Source organism: Peromyscus californicus, unplaced genomic scaffold, assembly GCF_007827085.1.
Source record: "Peromyscus californicus insignis strain IS unplaced genomic scaffold, ASM782708v3 Scaffold_19__1_contigs__length_69161282, whole genome shotgun sequence".
Lineage (NCBI taxonomy): Eukaryota > Metazoa > Chordata > Mammalia > Rodentia > Cricetidae > Peromyscus > Peromyscus californicus.
In genome coordinates, this window is record NW_026294491.1 from 13206535 (window position 1) to 13233624 (window position 27090).

The following is a 27090-nucleotide window of genomic DNA, read 5'->3' on the forward strand; positions in this document are numbered from 1 at the left end:
GTACTCTTGGGCAAAGCAAAATAAATTCTTTTAATTTTATAGGTAACATTGTAGATGATATTTTGTGTACACATGTATATACAGAAGTATTCAAATATATCATATACACGTGCAAATACCTATATGTATGCATGTATAACGCATGCACAAACTCATACATATGTACATACATATATACACACATACACACTCATATATATTTACACATGCAAATTTTGGCTCATTAAAACAGGAACTATCATCACAGAACTACTCAGATAATGAAAGATGATAACAGCAGAAATTCTCACTTGATATTGTTGACAAGTATAAACAAAACCTTGATTTTAAAGACACAAATATGTATCAGAGCTAGCATGTGAAAAATCAGGAGGGGAGGATGTGACCACCAAGTACACAGTCTGTACAACCAAAGATGGAGTCGGTGGGTTAGGCTTACCTCAGCTGTCTGTCACATACAAAGCACTGGACAGCTTTGTAGAAGAAACTGGATTGTTCAAAATAATGGGTAAAAAATGTCACATGGCCCTACTTTACATCATTCAGTTATCCAGATGCTGTGTGAGTTTATGGTCTGAAGAAATCAGTGGTTGATAAATATGGATCATCTAGGAGAACATGATTTCTGGAGAATATATCCTGAGCTAATTTTAGATGAGAAAGGAGGAAGAGCTCATAGGATAGAGCACAAGCCCGGCAGTGGAGATGCCAGTGGGACACGAGAAAGTTTGAGCAAGGTGAGACACAGGATGAGAAGAGCATTGAGAAATAATGAGACTGTGCAGGCCTTGACGATCCACTAAGGGAGCTGGCCCTTTCCCTGATGATAATGACGCAGCCTCCGAGCAGCAGAGTGACGTGAGGGAAATGGTATCTGAGAAGTATTATTCTCAACAAGACAGCTAAACGACTGTGGGAGAGACAGAAAGTAATCAGGAAGTAGAGAATGCCTTAGAAATTAAATTAAGAGCATTTTAAGTTTCGGTAAGAAAAATGGACAATAGACAAAGCAGGAAGAAAATGAATGTGAACTAAAAACAGATTTTTGCCTAAGCTAGAGCTTTGCCTAAGATAATTTGTCCATCAGTTTTTTTTATCATTCAAGTTAGCAATCAAACAGGGAAAACTCTAATGCAAGTACTGTTCTTCAGATATTGAAAAGAAAACATTTAAAATGAACTTTGAGCCAGAGGCATGGGAAGGAGTGAGAATCTGTGGTGACTGCTGGACCAGATGGAAGGGTTTCAAAGACAGACTGAGTCCCTGACCAACATGCTTCACTTTTGATCTTCAAACATTTTAAAGTGATATCATTTTAGAAGATTCATTTTCTATTATTTAATTTTACCAAATGTTTACAAATAAAAGTTTTTGCACACACAAAACATATCTTAATTGACTTTAGAGATTGCTGAGCTGAAAGTACGAATTTTGTGTTTACATCCAAAATATACTGACGGCTTCCTATAAAGTATGTATGAATTTAAAGAGAAAAACATTTTGAAGGTAAAAATAGCCTTATATAGTGAGTGTAGTTTTCAATAGCAACTTAATTTAATTATGCATGAGTCTATATTGTACATTGGAAGTGAATATTATAGTTACTCTGCAAGTGTTTTCTAGCCAATATCTAACTACAAATTAGTAGAGGAAACATTACTTAAAAAATCAGAGGGATATTTGGTTAAAGGGGAAAATTGACAATAAAAACCAATTTTCAATACAATCAATAATATCACTTTTTAAAGATATTTTCAAAATGTCATCTTGATTTCCATATAAGAATTTGTAATAAAAATAAAATAAAATGAAAAGAATGTGGTTGTGGCTTCTGTTTGAAGTTTCTGGGTATCATAGAATTAAATTTTAAATTGTAACAGGCTACTAAAGGGCTCACTTCTGTAATTTGAGACTAGAAAAGGTGGGGCAGAAGATCAGCAGGAGTTGGAAGTTTGAAGCCAAAAGGAGCTGTCTGGCCTATGTATAGAGAATATCTTAAAACAACAACAAAAATTAAAAATAAAAATAAATAATAATAATTATCATTAGTCAATAACTAAATAAACAGTCTCACAAAAATAATTTCTTCTGATGCCTAGTGAGATAATTTCATAAATATAAAGGTTTTTTTTTGCCAAATGCCTTTCAATAAACATAAATGTCAGTAGCATGCCTTGAATTCTCTCAATATATTCTATAATAAAAAATACAGTCATTTTCATTTTTCTGAAGCAACATGAATTCCTGGAATGCGATTATAAGTTATCAGAGTTCATTTTTTTCTAAGTCTTAGTTCTTACAGCGCATTCCTATGACTTCTAGGATCCAGTGGTCATGATTACAGTGGAATTACACATTTTACAATATAAGCTAACCACACACATCAACACAAGGGCACGAACCTCATTCACGGTGGCATAGTAGCTTTCGTGCTTGAATGTGGGTGAGTTGTCATTCCTGTCCCGCACCACAATGCGCACTTCGTGATAGATCACTGTGCCAACCTTCTTGTTGACACACTGGACTTGCACCACGATGGAGTGGATGTTCATGGGTGGCTGCAGGGAGAAATGACATCTTTTTAAACACAGTTTGGGTCAGGCTCTGAGCACTGTCAACACACTTGGCCACACATTGCCAGTTCAATTACTTTTTCTCTTTGCATTATGATAAACTAGGAAATAAGACAGTGTTGGCCTGGTTTAAAAGAGAAGATAATCATGGTTATTTCGTTGTTTAATCCCACATCTAAACATATAAGGTTTCAAGTACTATTAGGATCATAGAATTTTGCTGATGAATAAAACCACAGAATCAATACTGAGATTTTCTGGAAAAAATTATTTTTTTCTTTATAAAGTCTGAAGGAGTAATGACATTAACTTTATTTTTTTAACAAAGTATCAATGAACTTCTGAGGGATGAGAGACATTATAACATTTTGTTCATTTATTGTTTATGAGGATATATGTTTACTAATGATAAAATTAATATGAGAAAGAAGATCAACGCACAAGTCAATCAGATTCAAATTGCACACACAAACACATATATATTGTCCATCTTTCATCTTTTCTATGTGCACCACTTTTTATCATTACCAAGCTCATCAAATTTTCCCTCTAAACATTATTTTGTCTAAATAACCCTCAGGGAGCCTTCCTATCTTAAATATCCTGTCTCTACGGTGCCACATCTTTCCAACTTCTATTAATTTTTGTTTAACTGTACTTCTCACCCACAACTTCATGTATTCTGTACTTCAGATGTTTGTTTCAATCTGTGTCCCTTGATGAGACTGTAAGCCCCCTCAAATCGTGGGTTACTATTCTAGTATACTAGTAACATCCCTCTATCTAGCAGCCGACCTGTGCCTAGTACAGATGAGTAAATGCCATCAGGGTCAAACCACCTCATTTCTCACCCTGTTTCCAGAAATACTGTCTGAACAACCTAGGAAAGTTTAATATATCTCTAGGTGCTTACCTGCTCACCTCTGACAGTGGGAATCCAACAACATTAATGGGATAGTACTGTAATTATCATTCAGGATTACCCACTACTGGGAACTTATTATAAATAATTACCGGATGTAAACTATCTTCCATTCACAACACAGTGACTTCCCATCACCTTAAAATTTACCATGTATTTATGGTACAATCAACATTATGTTTTGTCCTGTTTTAGAAGTACATAATGACCTATTTATTATTCATTCATTTGCCGTGTGCTGTAGATCCCTGGAACATCTTTCTCCATCCTTCAGCAGTGTTGGTTTCACTGGCCAGCCTCCTCCCCACTCTTGACTATGTGCCCATGTCTGACAATGTCCTAAGTAGATCACTACCATTGTACATGAATTAAAACAATATTTACTTCATAGTATGAACACATCTGTGTCAATCAAAATTAATATGCTGAATCCATCCATGAAAATAAAATAAATGGGATCTATACAATATGAACTAATAATTTTGGATTATATGATAAGCTACTTAATATTTAGGTTAAACCAATCAAGTGGCAGGTTAATGATCCCTGGGACTGAGGGAAGTATCATGTAAATAACTACATGCCACATGTGGACATCAGAAGAATGCTGTAGTAAATATGTCTAAACTGCAGCAAAATGTTATTTAATCAGAAGGGACTTTCATGAGCAACAAAGACAATGAGAACAGACTTGGTAAGTGGTGGCCTTCTTAAAATACAGGTAAAGATCTTTACATAAGCTGTGACACTATTCTGTGTTATGATGTCAAACTGACATCAGCGAAGACAGTGAAGTCATGTTTCTGGAAATTCCAAGTGACACAATGAATAAATACCACAACTGAGGACAAAGTCATCTTAATAATTCACAAAAAATAATGTTGCAGTTTTGCAATCATACATGTAAGTCCCCAAATTTGTATAATTAAAAATCACCTAAATAGAATAAGTGACTATAGACATTAATATGAGCACACACTGATGAAAGACTGATAGTAAGAGTTACTCTCACATGTCTACACTGAAAGTGGAGGCTAGACCACTAATGTAAAGCCTATGCTTATTACTAATATCAGGAGCATAAGAACTTGAGATAGCCAATACCATTTTACAGGTGAACAGGAAATAAAGCAAGTGCATTTGTAGAAAATTTGGTAACTTTCAGAGGTTAGAAAAGACAAAAATTTGCCAATCTAAATAGTTTTATAAGAAGGCCTCTTAATAAAACATCATCAAATGCAACAGAGTAGTCCACCAGCAAACTCATCCAGAAAACCTTCAAGCTTCAGCTAACAGACTATTTTTAAAGGACTGAATCATAGAAGAAGATTCCCAGTAAGAATTAAACAACCCCTGTGTCTTTACTGCCAGTGTTAAAATAGTTGCTTTAATAGGCTAGTAAAAAAAGATGCTGTTCATTTTAATTGTAAAAATAAAAACAGAGTAAGCATGCCAACTGCTATCCTTGGCAAACTGTTGGAAGACAATCAGGTGAGTTATGTTCATCTGAAGTTATTCCTCTTCTTAATATTTCAAGAAAGGCATATGAAACCACCTATCTCCACCTGCAGTTTTACATGGCACAGTAGCTCTGAGACAGAAAGGTCACAGGCTTTCAAAGGGATTTACATGTAATGTATGAGGATCTCCCTCTTGGTCCAGCTAAGTTCCCGTAAATTAGATATAAACAAGTCACCTGGAATTGCTGTCATTCTCAACTTCGGCTCCCCATGCAATGCTTAGTGGCATGGATGAACTTAGTAGGCAATAAATTCCAACCACTATGGATTACACTGAAGTGAAGAGTTCCCTACGGCTAGTATTTAAGGCACAGTGTAATTTTGTATTGGAATAAATTCTATTCTCCTGTACAGAAAAGTCATAAATACATCAAGTATAGTCTCACTGAGTTGATTAATCAGAGTTGAGGGACTCTGTAATGCTTATGGAAGTGTCAGAGATTTTAGGGACTCTGTAATGCTTACAGAAGTGTCGGGGGAATTGTGGTTGAGCTTTCACAGCGACTGGCAAAAGCCAGCCATGGTAATTCTTGGATAATCTTTCATCTTGAATTCTCTTTACTTGTTCTATTTATGAAACAAAGAAACATGCAACATATAAGTTGTATTGTGTATATGTTTAAAATAAGCACATTCATATACACCTAAATTTCAAAATGAAATCATAATGTAGTATTACAAAATCATACCTGTATGTCTATGTATTTGTGAATTTGTGTAGAATGAATGATATAAATCACCAATTTATGAAGTTTATCTTTGGAAAGTAATATTGAGAGCATGAGGTGAAGAAGAAACATTCCAAAGTGTGTAGGGATTTTGCATGTAAAAATATGGAAAATCAATCACTTAATATAGCATGTGAAGGCAAGTTTTGCAAAAGAAGTCACTGATGTCAACACTATAGATTATAACACTCCTCTATGGTATAAGGAGAATTTAATATTTTTAGAAACCTATTCTCTGAAGATTAATGATTTGAAATTTCATTGTTTAAATGAAAATATTTTTTGCAAACCTGTAAGCTTTGATCTTATATTTCAGAGTATAAATAAGTGTGTCAAATTCTTACAGGAATGAAGGGTTTTGCCATGTCCTCTTCCTTCTGCCTATAGATTTACTTACTACCTCAGTAGAATGAAGAATTATTGGTATTTTACATTAAAAAGGGAAGAGGTGAAAAGGTGTTCTAGAAATATATATTTTACATTTCTGAGGCTTAAACCCAAGGCCACACATATGGTAGGCAAGCAGTCTACCACTGAGATATATAGTTCATCCCTGAAACTGATTTGCAAATGAAGAAACAGAGGTAATAAATGCCTAGTGCTGTCTACTCCTTCAAAAATTAAACTTAATAAATAATGGTATATTTATAGGAGTTAAAGAACAAAATACCAATTGGAAAACCATAAAATTAATAGATATTTCACAGTTTTTAATAGTATTTGTTATATGTCAAGTTCTAGGTTGGTTGAAATTAATGTGACCTAATCCTTGGATATTAAGAATAATTCTGTAAAATTTATATCAAAGAGGAATAAATAATCACAATGAAGATAAAACAGACTGGTGAAAGTCATGGAGTATAGAATAAGTCATTATATACCAGTATCTGATTTGTATTTACATATCATTTATGGATCTGTGGCTTGTTTCTTGGTGGGAATTCATCCCTATTATCACAAACATGGTAGTAAAATAAAAACGAAGACAGGAATTTGAGATGGAGACATGAAGGGGAAGAATATAGAGGAAGTTGAGAGGAGGGAGTAGAAATGGCTCGCTGATATCCATGAAAGGTCTGCATTTTCTGTGGTGATATATTGTGTATCAAATAAAGCATGCCTGAAGATCAGAGGACAGAACAAGCCACTAGATTAAACAGAAGCCAGGCAGGGGTGGCGCACACCTTTAATCCTAGCTTTCGGAGGCAGAGATCCCTCTGGATATCTGTGAGCTCAAAGCCACCCTGGACTAGAGGAGATTGACTCAGTCTAGGAGAGAAACAGAGCTAGGCAGTGGTTGGATACATCTTTAACCCCAGCACTTGAGATTTCATGCCTTTGCTTGGGAAGTCACATGCCTTTAATCCCAGCATTAAAAAGGAAGTGATATGGTGGGCAGAGAGAGGTATATAAGGCCTGAGGAGACAGGAACTAAAGTCTTTCGGCCGAGGCAAGCTTTGCAGGCTAAGGAGTCCTAGAGGTAGGAGGTGGCTTGTTCCTTTGTCTCTCTGAGCTTTTAATATTCACCCCAATATTCTACCTCTAGGTTTTTATTAAAAGACCATTTAGCAATTCATGTTATAATTTTCTGAAGAGAAACAGAGGAGAAGGAGTGGATGGGGAGGAGAGGAGGTCAGGAGGAGGGCTTGGGAGAAGAGGACAGAGGGGAAACTTTGATTGGGCTATAAAAATAAATAAATAAATAAACAAAAATATAAAAAATGGAGAGTGTATATGTTCAAGATACAGTATATACAAATATGAAATTCTCAAAGAATTTAAAAGATTTTAAATAACTTTAGCATCTATCTAAGATGATGGTTGAGAGAACAGTGAGATTGTCCTGGGTTCCAAGTGGGAGGAAGGAGACTGACAAAGGAGTGATGCTGATGGATGTAGTTACAGATGCAACTGGTGATGAGTGGCCACAGCTAGCAAATGAAGAGGGACCCGGGCAGAACAGATGAAACCCCTTGTGCATCTCTGCAGTTCAGAGAACTGAAGGTGCTGGGTTCTCTTAGGTCATCACTGTCACTGACCAAGGGCTTCTAATCTTTGCAATGAGTTTCAAGATACATGTAATATGATTGGAGGAGATCCAGATTTCTTTTATTAATCTAATTGTTGATTATATAGCAACAGTGATCATTTCATAATTTATAGTGATTAAGGAATACTGGTCTTATGAGATAATAAATTGGTCTTTCAAAGATTCTTAAGTCTCTTATTATATACACTTGATTTTTATCATTTCTGACTTGTGATTTTATAATTTTCCTGTTTAGGAAGCAATAACTGAACTGAACACAAAGGAAAAATAGAGGAAAAAAATGATACTAGTGGAATTCAGGTGTTTCTGGTACATGGACTGCTCTCACCCAATGTGAGGTTGAACTGTCGACCTTGTGTACATCCTACTTCACAAATGAGTCTGTCAGATATGCTAAGCCTATAGGCTGAAGATGATGCCCCAACACTGTGGAGAAACCTCAGGTGACTGTCCAGGCAGCTGGCTGTTTCTGTCAACTCACAAATTTTTTGGAAGTTGCTTGCATGCACTTTCTGTTTTTATTTTTGTTAGCTAATATTATTTCCTTCTTGGGTCTCTGAGGGAGTTGAAGATTAGTTAGTTATAGTTGAAGGTTAGTTAGTTATAGTTGAAGATTAATTAGGATAGAAAGTGAATTAGATACATTTTGGACTTAACAAAATAGGATAGATAATGAAATTATTTTCTCTGAATTTGTCAAACACAAATGGACTAGACATTGTTTAGACATTTATTACTTGTATATATTGTATATAGTCATTGTACTTTTGTATATAGTTTTTCTTTTGTTAGTTATAACCTTTTTCTTTTTTTTCCTTTTTATTAAAATAGAAAAGGGGAAAAAAAAAAAAAAAAAAAAAGAAACAACACAAATGGGGGGGGGCGTTGGGGGGAAGGTGAGGGGGACGGGAGGGGGGAGAACAAGGGAATCCGTGACCAATATGTAGAACTGAATTGTATTGCAAAATAAATTAAAATAAATTAAAAAAAAAAAAAAAAAAAAAAAAAAAAAAAAAAAAAAAAAAAAAAAAATGATAGTCAAATCAATGTTTGAAAACTGACAAAGAGTTTATATTCATTCAATCTCTTACAAATGTTTTATAATCAAATTCAAATATTTGGAGCTTGGCAATTTTTATATTTTTTATTTTCCTATGAAATGTTTATTAAAATAATTAGCCTATTTTTAAAACTTTTAATTTATAAATATTTTTATTTACATTTAAATATGCTTTTGCTCTATGTATAATCATAGCCATGATTATACAAATATGGGATCATTCATAGCCTCAGCAGGCAGAGGGCAGACAACTTGTCTTGGATATCTATCTCTAGAAAAGAGTTCCATTACTGGTGGTTTAAAAAGGAAATATAACTGAAGAAACATACTTGGCATGACCTCAAATCTCTTATTTGTCATTCAGATAAACGACTCTTTAGTTGGTCTTTATATCAACAATTTGAAATAAAATAAATACAGTCAGCTTATGAACTTGGTATTCATTATAGAAGATGGAAACTTCGACTCTTTCTCTCAAATTTATAAAAATACTCAAAATGAATCAGAGGTCAACTTCTAAAACAAACTGCTAGAACAAGAGGTTTAACATTGATCTTGAAGGCATTGATATGGTAACTGTTCATCCTTAATGATAGTATTCTCCAAAGTAGAGGAAACAAAAGCAAAGTTTGCCGAATGGGGATAGAATATGTCAAACCCAGAAGCTTCAGTATAGCGAAGGAGAAAACCAACAGGGTGATCCAAGTTGTCATATATTAATAGAATGGAGAAATTGCCAAATGGTCACCCAAAATGTTAGTACCAGAATATTTGAGGAATTTGAAAGACTCAATGTGAAAAAAAGTCCAAAGAATTCAAACAGAAACATGCAAAAATTGTGAATAGACACATCTCGGAAGAAAATTTAAATGACCAAAGAAGTTTTAAAAAGAGATGAATTTCATTAGTTTAGTTGTCATGGAAATGTAAGTCCAAAGCCTCACTACTGAAACGTCATCTCTCCTCGGCTAGGATGTCTGTTATGAAGAGCACAAAAGGTAGCAAGTGCTACTGAGAATTGAAGAGGGATGCTCATACACTTTTGTTGGGGATGCAGATATAACACAATCGTGGGGAAAGTGTGGATGTACCGCAAGGCACAGCTATCCCACTTCTGGGTATATATCAAAGGAAAAATGACCTCAGCATATCAAAGAAAAACCCTGTGTCTATGCCTGCTGTGGAATACACTCAGTATTTAGACTGTAGAATCACCTTAGGTGCCTAGCACAGAATGGTAGATAGAGAAAATGTGGTACATATGCATAATAGAAACTTCCTTAGACATTTAAGGAAATGATACTCTATCATATAGCAAAACCGAAGGACTTAAAAGACTTTATGGTAAATGAAATAAAGCTAGATAGGGGAAGAGAAGTACTTGTGTTCTCTCAGATATAAATGTTCTAGATACAGTAGGTTGGAATTTATGATAGTGATTACCACTTGATGGGAAGGGTGGTGGTGGGCCTGGCAACAGGAGGCTGGTGTACAGGACCACAAGTTAGACAGACAGAAGTAACATTAGGTGTTCTTCCTAAGAGTTTGTGTATGTATGTATGTGTGTGTGTGTGTGTGTGTGTGTGTGTGTGTGTATGTGTGTGTGTGATATTCCACAGTAAGCTATTGCTTATTTTCTAGATAACAGAATAGTAAACTTAAAGGCTTCACACACAGTAATGAGAGGAGATGGAAAATCAACCATGGCTTATTACTTGGATTTGACGTTATAAATTGTATATACATATTGAAATATCACACTAAAATCCACAAATGTGTATGTTTAAAGTCATCCTAAACACACAAGGAAAGCAAGGAAAACTGTTACTGTGGAACTGGGCGGCATGAACATCAAAAACTAAAATAACACATGAAAGACAGAAATGTAGCATCAAACAATACAAATGCACAAAAAGAACCAGACCTATAGAGAAGTGAGTAAAGAATACACAGAGCCAAAACATTGACTTTTTTTTAAATTTTAGGAAAGTATCATGGTATGTCTAAAATACAGGAGAATCATCTCCAGTAAAACATTTCCGTGGTAGTTTTTTTTTTCTTTAATAATTTGAACGAATGCAAAGTCAATGATTGTAGCATGGAGCTTGGCAGCTGTTTGTAGGCTTAAACATTATTATCAGCTTGGCCTGGCTATGAAAATCATTCATATTTTTTATTATGGCTCATTATATTCATAAAAGGAATGAACCAAATTATTTGGTACCAACTCCAAGGATTATATTTCTGGCAAATACTCCATGTTTAACAAGAAAGTATAGTTCGGTTTTCATTCATAATAATTCACTCATTTATAATAGTGTGTGCTTTGTCAGTATTTACACTTTGAATAGGGATACATTCTAAATTAATTAAAATTTAATATATTTATATACACATATACTGGGCAGCATCATAATAAATGTAATCTTGTTGTGATAAACAGGCACTCAAACCATGTTCAAATACTTATTCCACAATTTTTAGTGGAAAATGTTAACAAGGAATATTGTTAAGAATAGCCACTGGTTAATCTGACCCAAGACCTTTACCGCACACTGCCACTTCAGACCCTTGTGGGAGTCATAGCCATATGATTTCTTACATAGTTTGACAGAAGAGCCTAATCCCTCACCACCCACCCACCCTCCAGGCTGAGAGAGAAGCCATGTCATCACATGCATGCATCTTTGCTGAATCTCAGTTACCTCACCTTATTTGCGGATTATGATATCAGGGATGAAATCCCAAAAGTTCTACCATAAAACTTCTAAAGATAATTAAGAATTTCAGCAAAGCGTCAAGATACAACATCAACTTATAAAAATCTGTAGCCTTTTTAAAAATATATCAATAACAAACATTCTGAGAAAAAGAGATCATGAGAACACTTTCATCTAACAACAGCTTCAAAAAATATCTATGAATAAACATAACCAATGAGGTAAAAGGCCTCTATGATAAAAAGTTTAAGTCTCTGAAGACAGAGATTGAGGAAGACAAGGAAGGACTGCTAGTGCTCATGGATTGGTAGAATGTTGTAAAATAATCTTCCTACCAAAATAAATTTAAAGATTCAATGCAATCAAAATTAATACACACACCATTCTTCAAGGAAATAGGAAAGATATATGAGAATTCATATGGAAGAGCAAAAGGCCCCAGAGAACTGTAGCAATCCTGGACAAAAAGAATGATACTAGAGTGATTGCCACACCAGATGACAGCTACATTCCGAAGTTATAGTAGTAAACACAACATGGCACCATCACAAAAATAGGAAAGTAAAACAATGGGAGAGAGTGAATGGAAGACCAAAACAGGAGTTCCCTTAACTACAGCCATCTCATGTTTCACAGAGATGCCAAAAATACACACCATAGGAAAGACAGCATCTTCAACCAGATTGTGCTGGGAAAATTGGATGTTCACTTGCAGAAGAACAAAATTAGACCCATATCATTCACTGACACAAAATCACCTTCAAATGAATCAAAGACCCCAGTGTGAAACTTGCAATGCTAAAACTTCTAGAAGAAAATATATGCAAGCAATACCCTAGAAGTTATAGGAGTAGAAAAGGACTTGTCTCAAATCAACAAAACAACTGACAATAAATGCCTATGAGTCCTCATTCACTGTTGGTGGGATTGCAAACTGATCCAGCTATTATAGAAATCAGTGTGTGTGTGTGTGTGTGTGTGTGTGTGTGTGTGTGTGTGTGTGTGTGTGTGTGTTGGGGGGTTCTCTATAAGCTAAAGATAAATCTGTGGCGTGACCCATCTACACCCCTTCTTGGCTCAACTTCTTTTTTGTAGAGATGCTTGCTTTATTCACAAAGGTTAGAAAATGAAAATTGCAGATGCCTTTGACTGATGAGTGGATAATGAAACTGGTACATATATAAGACCGAATTCTATTCAGTTGTAAAGAAAATGAAAGCATTAAATTTGCAGGTAAATAGACAGAACTGGAGAACATTACACAGTAAAGTAACCCAGACCCCAAAAGACAAAGACTGGATGTTCTCTCTTATGTGTGGATCTTAGCTCTGAATCTTTAGATGTGCATCTCTATAACATGAAGTCATCGCAGAAGTCAGGAAAGAAGAAAGAGAGCATGGGGAGAGAGGAGGAGGAGCTCCGGGAGGTGTGGAGAATATAGTAGGAATCAGGTGGTGTGAAGAGGGAAAGGAAGAAAATGGGGAGGGAGTTTAACTGGGGAAGGGGGGGAGGGAGAGATAAAGAATGCTGGGGGAGTTTGAAAATTCCATAGGGACACATATCAGTTTATGTCTAGGAGTGGAAAGGAAGCCATGACTTATTTCACTGCCTGTCAGCAGCGGTTTGTGAATGACTCAGTGCAGGTGGGTGTGTAGGAAGACTGTAGACAGAAAGACTTCCACTGTGATAAATGCAGCCCTAAAAGCAATGCTGCAGGCGAGAGGGTGATTCCCAAGAAGCCAAGAGCCAAATATCCTAAGGGAAATAGTGAACAGAGTAAAAGGCAAGCAGAGAGAGCCATTACAGACTGTGTGTGGGATCCATGTAGGATGAAGGGGTCATGTACTCACTATTCTGCTGGGATGTGGCCACACAGCGATGCCCAACAGCTCCGCTTTAGCTCTGCAGCCTCCGAGGTTTGGATTTTGTACTCTGAGGTGTGAACACTTCTTTGCACTGCTTCAGTTTCCCCAGAGCCCAGTGTACTTCCCTCACTTCTTTGTCCCCAAGAAAGGTAGGGATACTTGTGGTTGAGATAGGACACCAATCTTTACAATACTTTGTCAACTTCTCTAGAACTGATAGATTGAACAGCTTTGGCAGTTCAGCTGTTCTTTATGAAATGCTTCTGCCACATTGCCTGATAATGACTGAATAAGGATGCTGCCAGGACTCTGGTTTACCTGTGGTTTTTATCAGCCTTATAAACATGATGCTCAGTCTCCTCCTTCCAACTCTAACTGCTAGTAGCTAAATGAGATGGCACACACCAACTTCTACCTCCCCAGCCAGAAGCCAAATAGCACCCTCACTTTCACATTGTTGGGGAAAAATGGGGTTCTATGTGATAGCCCTCCTGGGCCAAAGTCATCATCTCTTTATTCTTTGTAGTGTGTTCTTTTGTTCAGAACTAGAACAAAATTCTTGTATATTAAAATGATTCCCTCAGACACAGATGCCTCCTCCCTTTCTCATTCTTATTCCAAGGAGTTACATTTTCTTTTGTTGCTATGTCTAGAAAACAAAATCTAATTATATGGCTAAAATTTAATACCATATAGATAGTGCATATGGACATTTAAATCATACTAAAGCTACGGCACAGGGACAGAGGAAAAAAATAAAGTCACTGACGTCTCTATCCAGAACTCTTCCGGTACTGTTCAGGAAAAGCATCTGTTTAACAGGGTCCAACAACACCCAGTAGTCCACGTTGTCCTTTAGAGAGAGCTCTATGGTGGGGTCTGGTCCTCCAGCAGTCCCCTTAATCAACATGTTGTCCACCAGAATTGTACCTGCAAACCAAACACAGCTATTTTTAACCAGGCTTTACTCAAAAGCATTCTTTAGCAAGAACTATGCTTTTAAACCCAGCTAGCTCACACATTTCTGCCAAGGCAGAGCACATTCAATATTGTACTAAGCATCACCAAGTTATTTTTCTTGGCCCCAAAGCTGTAAATATCTATCTTCATTATGCAGTTTGTCAATGGTGTTTGGAGATGATGCAGGCAGGGGGCAGAGTTTCAGATACTTGTTTCTCTTTAGCAGCACTGAGTCTCTCCTGTTCCCTGTCCATCACTTCTCTCAGGATTTATCATTGAACGTTTTATCCTGAACAAAGGAAATAACTGTAACAGCAGAGCAGGATACCAAACCCACTCAGTGAGACTTCTGATACGAAAAGAGAGATCTTAACAATGAAAGAGAGGAGGAATGGGATAAAAAACTAAAGGAACATCAGGACTTCCCACAGTGAGAAATGCATCTTGTTCTAACATGTCAGAATAAATTCATAAAACACAAATCTTAATGCTACCACGTAGACACACAGCAGTAGCCACTCATCTCAAAGATAAGTCTAGGGCACTTGACTGCAGTGACAAACTCTTATGATTTTACATCTTAATGCTTAGTTTCTTCTTTTTTAAAAGCAGCTCTTGAATAAAAATGGAAAAGAGAGCATGCCTCTAACATTTCTTCTCTGCAAAAGATTCCACATAGTTTACAAATTGAAAGCACACAGCAGCAATGTGACTCAGATTTCTTTTTTACCACACAGTAATGATCTTCCTGCCAATCAAGAGTGGATTACTTTTTTTTTTTTTTTTTTTGGTTTTTCGAGACAGGGTTTCTCTTTGTGCCTTTCCTGGAACTCACTCTAGCCCAGGCTGGCCTCGACCTCACAGAGATCCACCTGCCTCTGCCTCCTGAGTGCTGGGATTAAAGGCATACGCCACCACCGCCTGGCAACAGCTCAGAGTAGTCGCTTTCTGCTATATAATATTTTTTGAACAGCATATAGAAAAAACACAGCCATGAAAATAAAGATGAGCTCTTCTAAATGCTAGAAGAAAATGGAAATATTTAGATAATTCCTTGCCCTGGGACAGGATGCAGATCATATGTAACCCACAAACATGAAGCTGGGCTGGAAAAATAAAATGTCAAATTTATCAATCACATTTTGGTAAGGCAGGAAATTGGCCTAAACATTATATCATTACATAGCTACAAAATAAGATTGCATCATCATTTGATTTTCCCCCTGTACTTTAATAACATTAAGGTAGAATACAAAATATTTCTTAACAACACTATTGATATGCTTTATCTTAGTCTAGGACATTTTGAAAGGAATTGCTTTTCTTTGTAAAGTGGACCTGTTTTGTTGATGTGCATATTCATCACACGTTCCTAAATTCTAGATATTATCTTCTTTTTCTCTCTTCTGTAGAATTATGGCAATAACTGGACAGGAGTTTCTACCCTAAACCATATGTTTATCATTGAAGCACTTCGTGTTTTCCCATCTGCACAGCAACAAGAGCTGAATAACACCAATAGACACTTACACGCAGTTAAGATTGTAGTGGTGCTAGCCCTGAGAATGATGGCCAGACATCTTCATCAGCCTCAAATACTAGAGTGTGTGCTTCTGCTTTGAAAAGATCTTTTGTCTTTAAACAGATGTATTTAATTTTTTTAAAAAACAAATATCCATTTATTCTTTTGTGTTTAATATTTAAAAAAACAAATATCCACTTATTCTTTCTCGCCAAGAGGCTACACGTTTTCAACTATTCTTAAAAGGATAGCATGTTTGCTAACAGACAATAAATTTATGAGACAAAATCTTGAAGACAGAATGGTATTCTTTTCTTTTTATCTTATTGCTACCGTATCAGGGTTGGACAATGATTTTTTTCTTTTCAACTCCTTTTTTTTTGGTACATAGTGTTTTTTTCTATTATTGAGAATAGATTTTTTTCACAAAATGTATCCTGAATGTGGTTTCCTCTCCCCTAACTCCTCCCAGATCCTCCTCACATCCCATCTCTCATTCAAACTCATAACCTTTCTTTCTCTCTCTCCTTAGAAAACAAACAGGCATCTAAAAACAATAATAAAATATAACAGAAACAGAATCAAATAGGACAATACAAGCAAACAGAAGAAAAAGAGCCAAAAAGAAAGTTCAAGAAACACATAGAGACACAGAGATACACATGTTCATACACACAGGAATTCCATAAAAACAAACTAGAAACCATAATATATACTCAAAAGACATGTAAGGTAAATAATAATAGTAGTAATAATAACAATAACAACAACAATAAAGTTCTTTCAAAGCATTATGAGTCAAAGAACTTCCAAAAATGCTATTGAGTTTATTTTGTGTTGGCCATCTACATCCAGATATGGGGCCTGCCTTTAGGAATGTTTTGTAAACCCATTGAGACTCCATCAAAGAAAATTAATCTTTCCTTTGAAAGTGGTTAGCATTTGGAGACAGCTTCTGGGGTAGGTATGGAAGCATGTGTCCACTTCCCCTCTCATCATCACAACCCCATCTGACTCAGAATCTTGCCAGCCCAGTGCATACTGCTACAGTCTCTATGAGTTCATATGTATGCCAGCCCTGCTGTGTTTAGAAGGTCTTATTTCCTTGGTGTAAACCATCCCTTCTGGCTGTTACAAGCTTTCCACCTCCTCTTCTGCAGGGTTCCCTGAACCCTGAGGGGAGAGATATGATGGAGACATCCCATTTTGGATGAAGTTTTCCAAGGTCTTTTACTCCCTGAACATTGTCCAGCTGAGGGTCTCTGTATTTGTTCCTATCCCCTGCAGAAGGAAGCTTCTCTCATGACGGCTGAGCAAGACACTGAGGAGTATAGCAGAATGTCATTAGGAATCATTTAATTGCTACATCCCTTTAGCAGAACAATAGCATTTGGGTTTCCCCTAGGTCTCTGGCCTATCCAGTCTCAGGCTCTGGGCCACCCAAGTAGTAGTGTTGGGAAAGGACTCCATTTCATGGTGTGGTCCTTAAATTCAATACAATATTGGGTTGGTTACTCCTATAAGCTTTGTGTCACCATTGTACCAGCCTATCTTGCAGGCAGGCCACCATTGTAGATGAGAGGGTTTGTAGCTGGATTGGTCTTTACCTTTCTCGTGTGGCAACATGCAAAGCACAATGATCATGAATCAATAGGATGAAGGCTCTAGGTAGGCACCAGCTCAACTTCTCCATGTTCAATGAATAGTATACGTTTTTGTCTTCAGAAACGGGGCCTTATCATCTGTTTTTAGAGAGAAACCAATGGCCTTGGCAATAGTCTGGATTGTTTAGAGATTACCATGGGGCCCCTCTGACCAACAACTCTGTTAGTTGTAACTCATTCCAGAATTGGAGGCTTCATTTGGTGACAAGAGATATTCAGTTGGGACACATAATATACATGTATAAATGCAATACAGAGACAGTGGATTTGGAAGTACAGTGGTTCACAACCAGATATCTCCTGTTCCTTTGCAAGTCATTTAATTTCCTTAAATAACTGGCTGCAATGCAAATGGATCACTCTCTAAAATTATTGAGGAAGCCTCAGCATGGAGGGGAGGACCTTTGTGTTTCTAATTAACCTAATTTTGTGAAGCTTAAAAATATATTGTAGAGGGAGAGGGAATAATGGACTGATTGGGCTCATTCCAAACTCTAAATACATGTATTACATACAGCCTCCTAGACGATGCCATGATCAATTAATTACCCAAAGGTGTCCAAACACTATGAATTCCTTCAGCTTCCCCAGTAATGTTTCCCTAGTTTTACCCACTTGGAAAAATGGTACACTGTAAAACCACAGAACATTTTGCTTTCTTGCACATGTTATTCTATGGGAAAAACAAAAACAGAGAAACAGGAACTGGATTCCAAGATCAGTAGACTAAAACAAGATTCTTCTTATACATGAATCTTCTCTCCTACATCTTTCTAGGATGCTCACAGAAACAGTCTGTCATCTGATTTTCTCCCTTCTTGGTTTAGAGACAAGTTCTATAGGTCAGTTAGGTGCTTGCACTTACCGTATCTACACAAGACACTGCTTTGTGTGACGAAGCATACCTGTTTCTAGCAACTTCATAAAAAAGTTTTAATACAATTTTTACTTGAATTGTGATTTAAATACTAAGAGGCTATTAGCAGCTTGTCATTCTTTCTAAGGATGAATAATGGTGCCTGCCAGTTAAATAGTAGACATGTGAAAACTCATATAAAAAAACACGATGTTTGGCAAAATTATGTTTTTGCTGCAATTTAAATTATGTATATATATATTAAAAGAGCAAAAGTCATGACAAAATACTTTACTAAAATGTACAGACTTCTTAGGGTATAATATATTTCATATACTTATTTTAACTTCATGATATTTAATAGATAATGTGTCAAGCATTTGGTAAAATTCCATGTACAAAAGTTTAGAAATAGAGGCTTTTTTCCCTCCTGAGCTTTTTCTTTTGAAACTAGTAAAGCAACCTTGATATTTAGTCAGCAAATAATGTCTACTTTACTTGTAAATTAAGTATTAAGTAAATAAATATACAGTATGCAGTCTCATGCAAATTGTGCATACTTGCTCAATTTTCATTTATCTAATGAGGAATTAAGTCATGAAAATCTAGAACCAGGAAGAAACTTAGCATTCAAGTGTGTGTGTGTGTGTGTGTGTGTGTGTGTGTGTGTGTGTGTATGCATGTGTGTATCTGTTTATGTGTATGTGGGTATCTGTATGTGTGCATGTATATCTTTGTAAGTGTGTGTATCTCTGTGTGTGTTTATGTGTGTATCTATCTCTATGTGTATCTGTGTGTGTATCCGTACATGTGTGTGTATCTCTGTGTGTGTCTATCTGTGTATATGTGTGTATCTATGTATATCTTTGTAAGTGTATCTCTGTGTGTGTTTCTGTGTGTGTATCTATCTGTGTGTATGTGTGTGTATATATCTGTGTATGTGTGTGTATTTCTCTCTGTGTGTATCTGTGTATATGTGTGTATATCTCTATGTGTCTACAACTGTGTGTATCTCTCTGTGTGTATCTATGCATCTGTGTATATTCATTTATCTGTGTGTGTGTGTGTGTGTGTGTGTGTGTGTGTGTGTGTGTGCACGCGCGCGATAGAAGGGGATCAAAGGAGGAGGAGGAAGGAAGGGAGAGAGAAAGACAGAGAAGAGAGCCTCTCTGCTCTCTCAACATTTCTCTGTCCTAAGAAATGAAATCTAAGGTGACCCAACTAGAAGATATAGATCTCACATGCAAGTATTCTTCTTTGCCACTTATTCCTCTGGCCCTCTACATTGCTACTGCCTTAGAAACACATGAACAGATTCTTAACTATGAAAACCTTTGAACTTACGTTTCAAATATCTGGAAACTCTCTATAAAAATTGTTGATATAGAAGTCCACTTTATGCTGCTCGATGCTCTCACATTTTCCTAACAAAATTTTAAGTGATTAAAATGAAAATGACTGAAATACGATGTTGGAGAATACTAGGATGCACTTATGAATGACCTGACCCTAGGGCCAATGTCATCCCATAAGCCAGTGGGCATTGAGGATTCAATAGTTGAAATCAGCATGGCAGTGAGGTATGAGAACTTACCCCATGGAGCAACAGTGATGCCTCCTCTTGCTGGGGTAGAGCAAGGAGTGTGTAGTGTAAAGTCGGTCCTATGTTCCGAGGAGCTGAAAAGTCTTTAACCTGGCCAATCACTTCAGTAGTCACTGTGAGGCCTAAGTCTTGCTTTCTGTGTGTGTGGTGCCCTGTGTGGGTAGAGCCTGTCACTTGCCTCTAACAGAAAAAGAGGTGGGAAAGTGATAGGAAGCTATATGTACATGGAGAGATTTACAGGGGACATGTTACATGACCTTTGAGTGACTATCTTAGCAAGTTTCCCTCTTTCCCTGATGACTCTGATAGAGAAGTTTAGGTACACTGGGACACACACAGGGCAAGGAGTTATGAGTAGCTCTTAGGAAGTATGAGTGGCCTACAGCTGATAGCAATCAAGTCACTGAAGAACATACAGTTATAACCACAAAGAAAAAGTAACTGATAGTGATCCATGTAAACTTGGAAGTGTATGCCTCCTTAATGCTGTGGTCATGACAACTCTTTCATCACAGTCCTAGCAGACTTAGTGAAGGACCTCCCTGTGGGTCTGGAGCTTGAACAAAAGCCCCTATGCAATCATAGATGTTTATTTTTTAAAGACACTAAGTTTGGAAAACATCATTGTGTAGTAACAGATAAAATAGGTTTTAAAGGCAAAGGTCTATGTTAAAATTCTTGACTCCAAATCATACTAGCTCTGTGATATTTTTTTAGCAAATTTCCCAGATTCTTATAATCAGCAAGATGGGATATTATGATACATTAATAATGTGAGTTGAGGTACATAGCTATTTAGTAATACTTTTTATCTATGTTATGGGTATTGCATGGAGATTTAAGCTTATAAGGGAGTTATTATTTTTCATTAAATTGTGAGTATCATGCATACTATTTTTATACAGAGATGGGATAAAAGTATAAAATTTAGGCTGAAAAGATGAAACAGCAGTTAAAAATGCTCTGTAATCATAAAAACCATGGTTCAGATCCCAGAATCAATCCAGCAACTGTGGGGTTCTTGCATGCCCTCTACTTTAAGCCTTCTGTCTAACAGAATAGAGACAAGAGGATTACTGTTGCTTGCTGGATTCTATCCCAGCCAGAAAAATATTAACTCTAGAAATACTTCCTTAAAGAATGTGCATAGAATGACAGAAAACACCTCATGTCTCTCTTGCCCTCCAGGTGCACATAAACACACACATGTATATACACTCACAAAGTCATATAAAGAAACAGATGGTCAAAGATAGATAGGTGACAGATAGATAGATAGATAGATAAATAGATAGATGATAGAGAGAGAGGTAGAGATAGATAGATAGATAGATAGATAGATAGATAGATAGATAGATAGATAGATAGATAATAGACAGACAGACAGACAGGTAGATAGATGGATGGATGCATATGAAAGCCAACAGGAAAATGGCTGTGTCTATACAAAAGACTACGCAGAATCAGCAAACAGGGATGGCTTATTTTCAGTTACTGTTAAGAATCTGTCAGAAGGCAAAGGGTATTTCTTGCTGGTTAAAGGGAAATGTTAACAAGCAAGTGAGCAATGGAGGTCATATTACTGAGGTCAAATGAGGAAAGGTAGGATTTGTTTACTGGATCAAGTGGAGAAGGTGATAAGACAGATAGACCAAGTGACCATCAGCACCTCCAATTAGCAGACATGAAAGTGAGAAAGGCTCACACCTTCCTAACACTGCAAGACTATCACATTGATGCAGTTTGAAATCAAATAACATTTTTGAGACTGATGATTCTCAAATGCAAGTAGAAATGTGGATGAAACACAATCCTTCTCTTGCCTTCATCTTTCCTAACATAAGAAAGAATGTAGAACTTAGTCTTTTCAAGCAGGAAACAGAGGAAAGGGGCACAGGGGAAGGCAGGAGACAGAGAGGAGAGAGAGGAGACTTAATTTGCCATGTGCCCACCTCACACTTCTTTCACTTGAGACTGAGATAAAGACTAAGGTGAGATGATGTCCCCAGTGGCCATACCTGAGAAGCCCTCCTGCTGCTCTCCGAGCATGTGTGCTCCTGTGACCTGTTTCTCTTCCTCATGTTGCCCCATCTGCAGGTTTTGACAGGCTCTCAAGTGTGGAAACAGTCAATTCATGTATAATATACAGATTTCTTTGTCATATTGATATAGGAAAAGGCAATAGAAATGGTGGTGGATTGATTTGCTGTGAGCATATCTTCTAATGATTTCAATTATTTTCCTATAATTTTACATTTCTGTTTGAACCTAAGCTGTGTTTATATTGTAAACAGCATGATAGGATGTAAACACATTTCACTCCCCCCTTGTTTCTCTGATAGTTTCAGATTTAATTTGTAACATGATATAAAGTATTTTCAATATTTAATGTCATAGATGAATTTGTAGAAAAATGCAATTTTCTTTTCTAATACTCTTCAAAGAATTCTGAGTGATTGCAACTCTAAAATTAAATCCATTTTCTCATTTTTAAATTCATTCAAAGAATCAACAAAAAGCATGAGGTTCTTGTGACTACACTGAATGACAATTAGTAAACATATTGCATAGAGAGATTTTATTTCACAGGTAAGTTGCCTCCAGAAACCAGTCATTGAAGGCCTTATTAAATAAAAATTGCAGTCAAATGCTCTACCACTGAACTGAGCTCATGGGAGCTCATGGACTCTGAACCGACAGTTAAGGAGCCTACATGGGACAGACCTAGGACCTCTGCATGTGTGTGACAGTTGTGTAACTTGATCTGTTAATAAGACTCCTAGCAGTGAGATCAGGACCTGTCCCTGGCACTTGGCTGGCTTTTGGGAACCTGTTCCCCATGCTGGATTATCTCACCCAGCCATGATGCAGGGGGAGGAGCTGGGTTCTGCCTCAACTTGATGTGCCACACTTTGTTCAAGCCCATGGGAAGCTTAACCCTTTTTGAATTGATACAGAGGAGGAGTGGATAGGGAAAAGAGTAGATAAGAGGCAGGGTAGGGGGAGGAATGGGAGGAGAAGAGGGCAGGGAAACTGTAGTTGGTAAGTAAAATAAATGAAAAAAATGTAAATGAAAAAAGAGTAGAGGTAGGTAGAGCACATGCAAAGGGAGGTAGCAGCTGCCTCAGCCAGGTTTCTCTCTCCATTACTGTTTATTCTGTCATTGGGGAGTTTATTGTACTTAAGGAATCCTTGGAGCCACCTCTATGATACTTGATGGACAATTCCCATGTCCTGTGGTTAGTGAACACATCTCTTTTCCCTACATAATTCCCAGAATGATATGTATAAAATGGAAAACTGATAATATATTTTCAGATTTTAAAATTACCTAGTATAAATTCTTTTGGGTAATAAAATCCAAACCCATGGAAAAATAAATAAATACATAAATAAATATGCATGCATATATTATTTGATTTTTAAGGACCTATGTATTATGAAAGTCAGCTGTCATTTTTCTATCACAGTATCCATCCTGGGAAAATAAATATGCAGAAGCTTGACCATTAAAGAGTAATAAAGTACAAAAATGAAGAATAGCAAAAATTTTGCTAGGTATCACAGAAGAAGCTGAACAAGTCAAACAAACTGAATTCAGTGAACTTTTTAACTACAAATGAAGTTAACTCTCTAAGCTTTTATGAGTTTTTAAATACCACTTTAAGATCAAATTAAGTTGAATAAGTTTCTTTTAAATATTTTAAGAACATTTTTCATTTGGTCGTTAAAATGCTTAATCCCAGGCATGCATTGGGTGTCCAGTGTGAAGTTCTGATGTGGGTTCAGAAAACTGTAGTTTTTACTATGTAAACCTTCACTTTCCTGGTTAACCTAACCATTAAGTGTCCTATTTTTTATTATGCTCTGATGCATGGGGCAGTTTTCTTAATTTTCTGTTGGGATGATTCATTTTCAGTGTAGAGACAGTAACTGGTTTTGTATTGTCTTAATTTTGTAATCGACTTTGCTCAATTATTTCTTCCTTCTGACAGTGTATATATTCAATCAAGGTTTTTCTACATATACAATATAATTTAGAGAGGACATTTGCCCATTATAGAATATCAACAGAGAATTCACAGAATATTTCAAGCAACTTCAACATCTTTATTCAACAATAATTCAACTGTTACACCTGGAACTATTTATGGTAATCAATAATATTATGTGTATGCTGTTCCTCCTTTGATTCCACATACATTCCCTTATTGGAAGAAGGATGGTGTGGCCTGCATGAAAAGGTAGAAAGATTTTTTTTGGAAGAGAATTCTCTGAACACATGATGTTGAATCTATAGAGATAACTCAAATTCATACAAAACAATATCTACCCCTGGGAAGACAATGTCCCTTCCATTAAGAAACAGTCTAATGCTAAGCATTGTGGTGAACACCTTTAATCCCAACATTCGGGAAGAAGTGGCAGGTAGATCTCTATAAGTTCAAGGTCAATTGGTCTAAAGCAAATACCAGGCCAGCCAATGCTACATAGTGAGGCCCTGTTTCAAACAAACAAACAGACAAATAAATCCTCCCAAAACATTCTAAATTGACTGGAAATGAAAGCTAATTGGCCCTATGGGGATGGAACATTTTGATTTCCACTTTGCCTTAGCTGCTGCTTAGCTGAACCTTCAGGGACAAAGGCAGCCAGGTCCGCCTCAGCAAAACCATCTTGCTGAGTCTATGTATATGAATTATTCCTTGCTGAGACACTGTGGTCAACTTCTGCTAGGGAGTTTTTAATTTCTATTGATTCAGGACACCCATCCCATTCCTCACTACCTTCCCTACATCTTGAATAATGCTATAAGCAATGAAGCTCCTCATGGATGATAGATGTTTCTCCTAACAACATGCTTGCTAAACCCTGTTGCTATGCATGACTCCTGGTCAAGCTGGAAGAATATGATAAAGGGTGGCTTATCAGGTTATGCATAAACATGAATCTACTCCACATTTCAATCGCCCTGAAGCTTTCAACTTCTCTAAAGTGGTGCTTCTGGACTGTAATGTGTCTATGACTCACTAGGGATCTTGTTAGAGTGACAAGCTCTGACGTTGTAAATACAACTCTGGCCTCTAGTTGATGGCATTCCTTGTCTATAATTCTTATTTGTGGAATCATATCTTTTAGCATTTTTTTCTCTAAGTATCATCCCAGACATAGACCTCAGTTTTGTACATAAACTTACTAGAAATGCTTATCTGTGGCTTTTTATACATCACACTATCACTGAATTAGGACCTCAGAGAGAGGGGTTCAGACACCTGACTTAACAAGTCAACCGCATGATTCTGATGCTCCATTGAGAACCTGATTTTGCAATATGCTTGAAAAAAATGGAAAAATTTTAAACTGTTCTACTGTAGGATGCCACTAAGAACTCAAAGAAAATACCACCTTTGAGATTATAGCCAACATATTCAACATATTCCACACTGAATCCTAGTAAACAGACTCAGGGAAAGGATTAAGTATGACCAAGTTTAAAACCATGAGCTTGTAAAGAAATTATCCAAGTTCAGTGAGTACAGGACAATTAATTATAGACATCATGGTCTAGGTACTTGGAAGGAAAATGAATGGTACCTTCCGTGGCCAGAGAGGTACACGGGATTTAGAGGTTCACGTTTGACTACATCATTTCTCATCTTCTGTTTCAATGTCTTACTTATTCCTGGTTATGTTTTCATTGCCTTTTTTTTTCTAGCTTAAAAGAAAAGAAAAGGCTGGGGACTCATGTGACCCTCCATCTGTCAAACATTTACAGATACACAAAGATGTGGGACTCCTTCAAAGCTGTCAGGGAGACATACAGGATCCCCATGCATATTCTTGGTGTATTTGATAGATGTTAACTTCACTTTTTTTTTTTTGGCTATGTAGATTTTCTAGGGTTGTCAGAGAAAGCAAATAGGATCATAATTACTGCTGTTGTCATGGTGATTAAATACTTGAGCCACTTGATTGTCCAATGTTCCACACCTGCACTTCATCTACTTCACGCTACTGCAGGTGCTAATTTGGGTAATTGTGATGCTATGCTTGGCATGGATGAGCCACATGCCATGTGGATTACCCACCTATAAGAAAAGAACGTATCTCTGGCTTTTCAAATATATGCACAATGCAATCCCAAAATTTTACTATGAGGTCGTTTTATTTATTTGTTGATTTTTGTCCCCTGGAGGCAATTCAAAGTACCAATTATAGTATCATCGTGTCAGCAAGAAAATGTCAACCACCAATCACGGAAGCCAGTGTGGGCTCAGTAAAGGAATGCTTAATAGAGTGGGGCATGGGAAATGACAGGAGATGTAGTCATGCACTGGTACAGCAGGGAATACAGAAGGGAAATGTTACCAAAATACACAAACAATGAATATAATAAAATCCAAAACATCTCACAAGGAGAGCCACTGTGAGAAGGAGTTTTCCCTTGTAGAGAAGCTTTAATTCCGGCACCATAGGAACAAGTTTTTCTAAGATACTGAGTCACCAATTACTCCATTCTACCCTCAGCTCTCAATTTCCAGCTTCTAAGATCAGCACTGTATCACAGCCAAGCATTCCCTCCTCACACACCTCTACTCAGTTTCAGATCACCTCACCTTGCGGTTTCCTTCTTCCTCATTTATGCTCCTTTTCATCTCCTTGCTCAAACACTGTAGTGTCCATGGTATTTTTTCTAACATCTCTCCTTTCCACTGTCCTACTCAGTCCTATGTACAGTTGACTCATGTTCCTCAACTTGTAGTCACCATCCACACTATTCTCCTGCTCCAAAACTCACACCCTGCTCTCCACAGCACCCACTCACAGAATAAGTGAATCAAACTGATTTCTGACTTAAGGGAGCCGGGGGGAGGGTCTTTCCATACATTTTCTTGTTATTTCTCTTGCATCAGCTTAAGTGATCCTCATTTTCTAGGCATTAAGTGGATTATTTATCATTATCTACTTCCTATCACACCTCTTACCCATTTACTAGAAAATAATACATATTGAATATAACCAGGATTTGGATAAATTTAAAAATTG

At 36.8% G+C, this 27090-nt stretch overlaps 1 protein-coding gene across 11 annotated transcripts in view; it reads right to left on the reverse strand.

Annotated features, from left to right (window-relative positions):
* Positions 1–27090, reverse strand: part of Pcdh15 (protocadherin related 15) — a 1435070-nt gene that overhangs the window by 430961 nt on the left and 977019 nt on the right. For all 11 annotated transcript variants that reach the window (XR_008219809.1, XR_008219808.1, XM_052744717.1 and 8 more), the window contains 2 exons: positions 14208–14368; positions 2403–2558 (listed from right to left, as the gene is read on the reverse strand). Coding sequence is in view for 9 of the 11 variants with exons in the window: in XM_052744717.1 (XP_052600677.1) it covers positions 2403–2558; positions 14208–14368 (317 nt within the window). In the remaining 2 variants the exon portion in view is untranslated. The remainder of the gene's footprint in view (positions 1–2402; positions 2559–14207; positions 14369–27090) is intronic.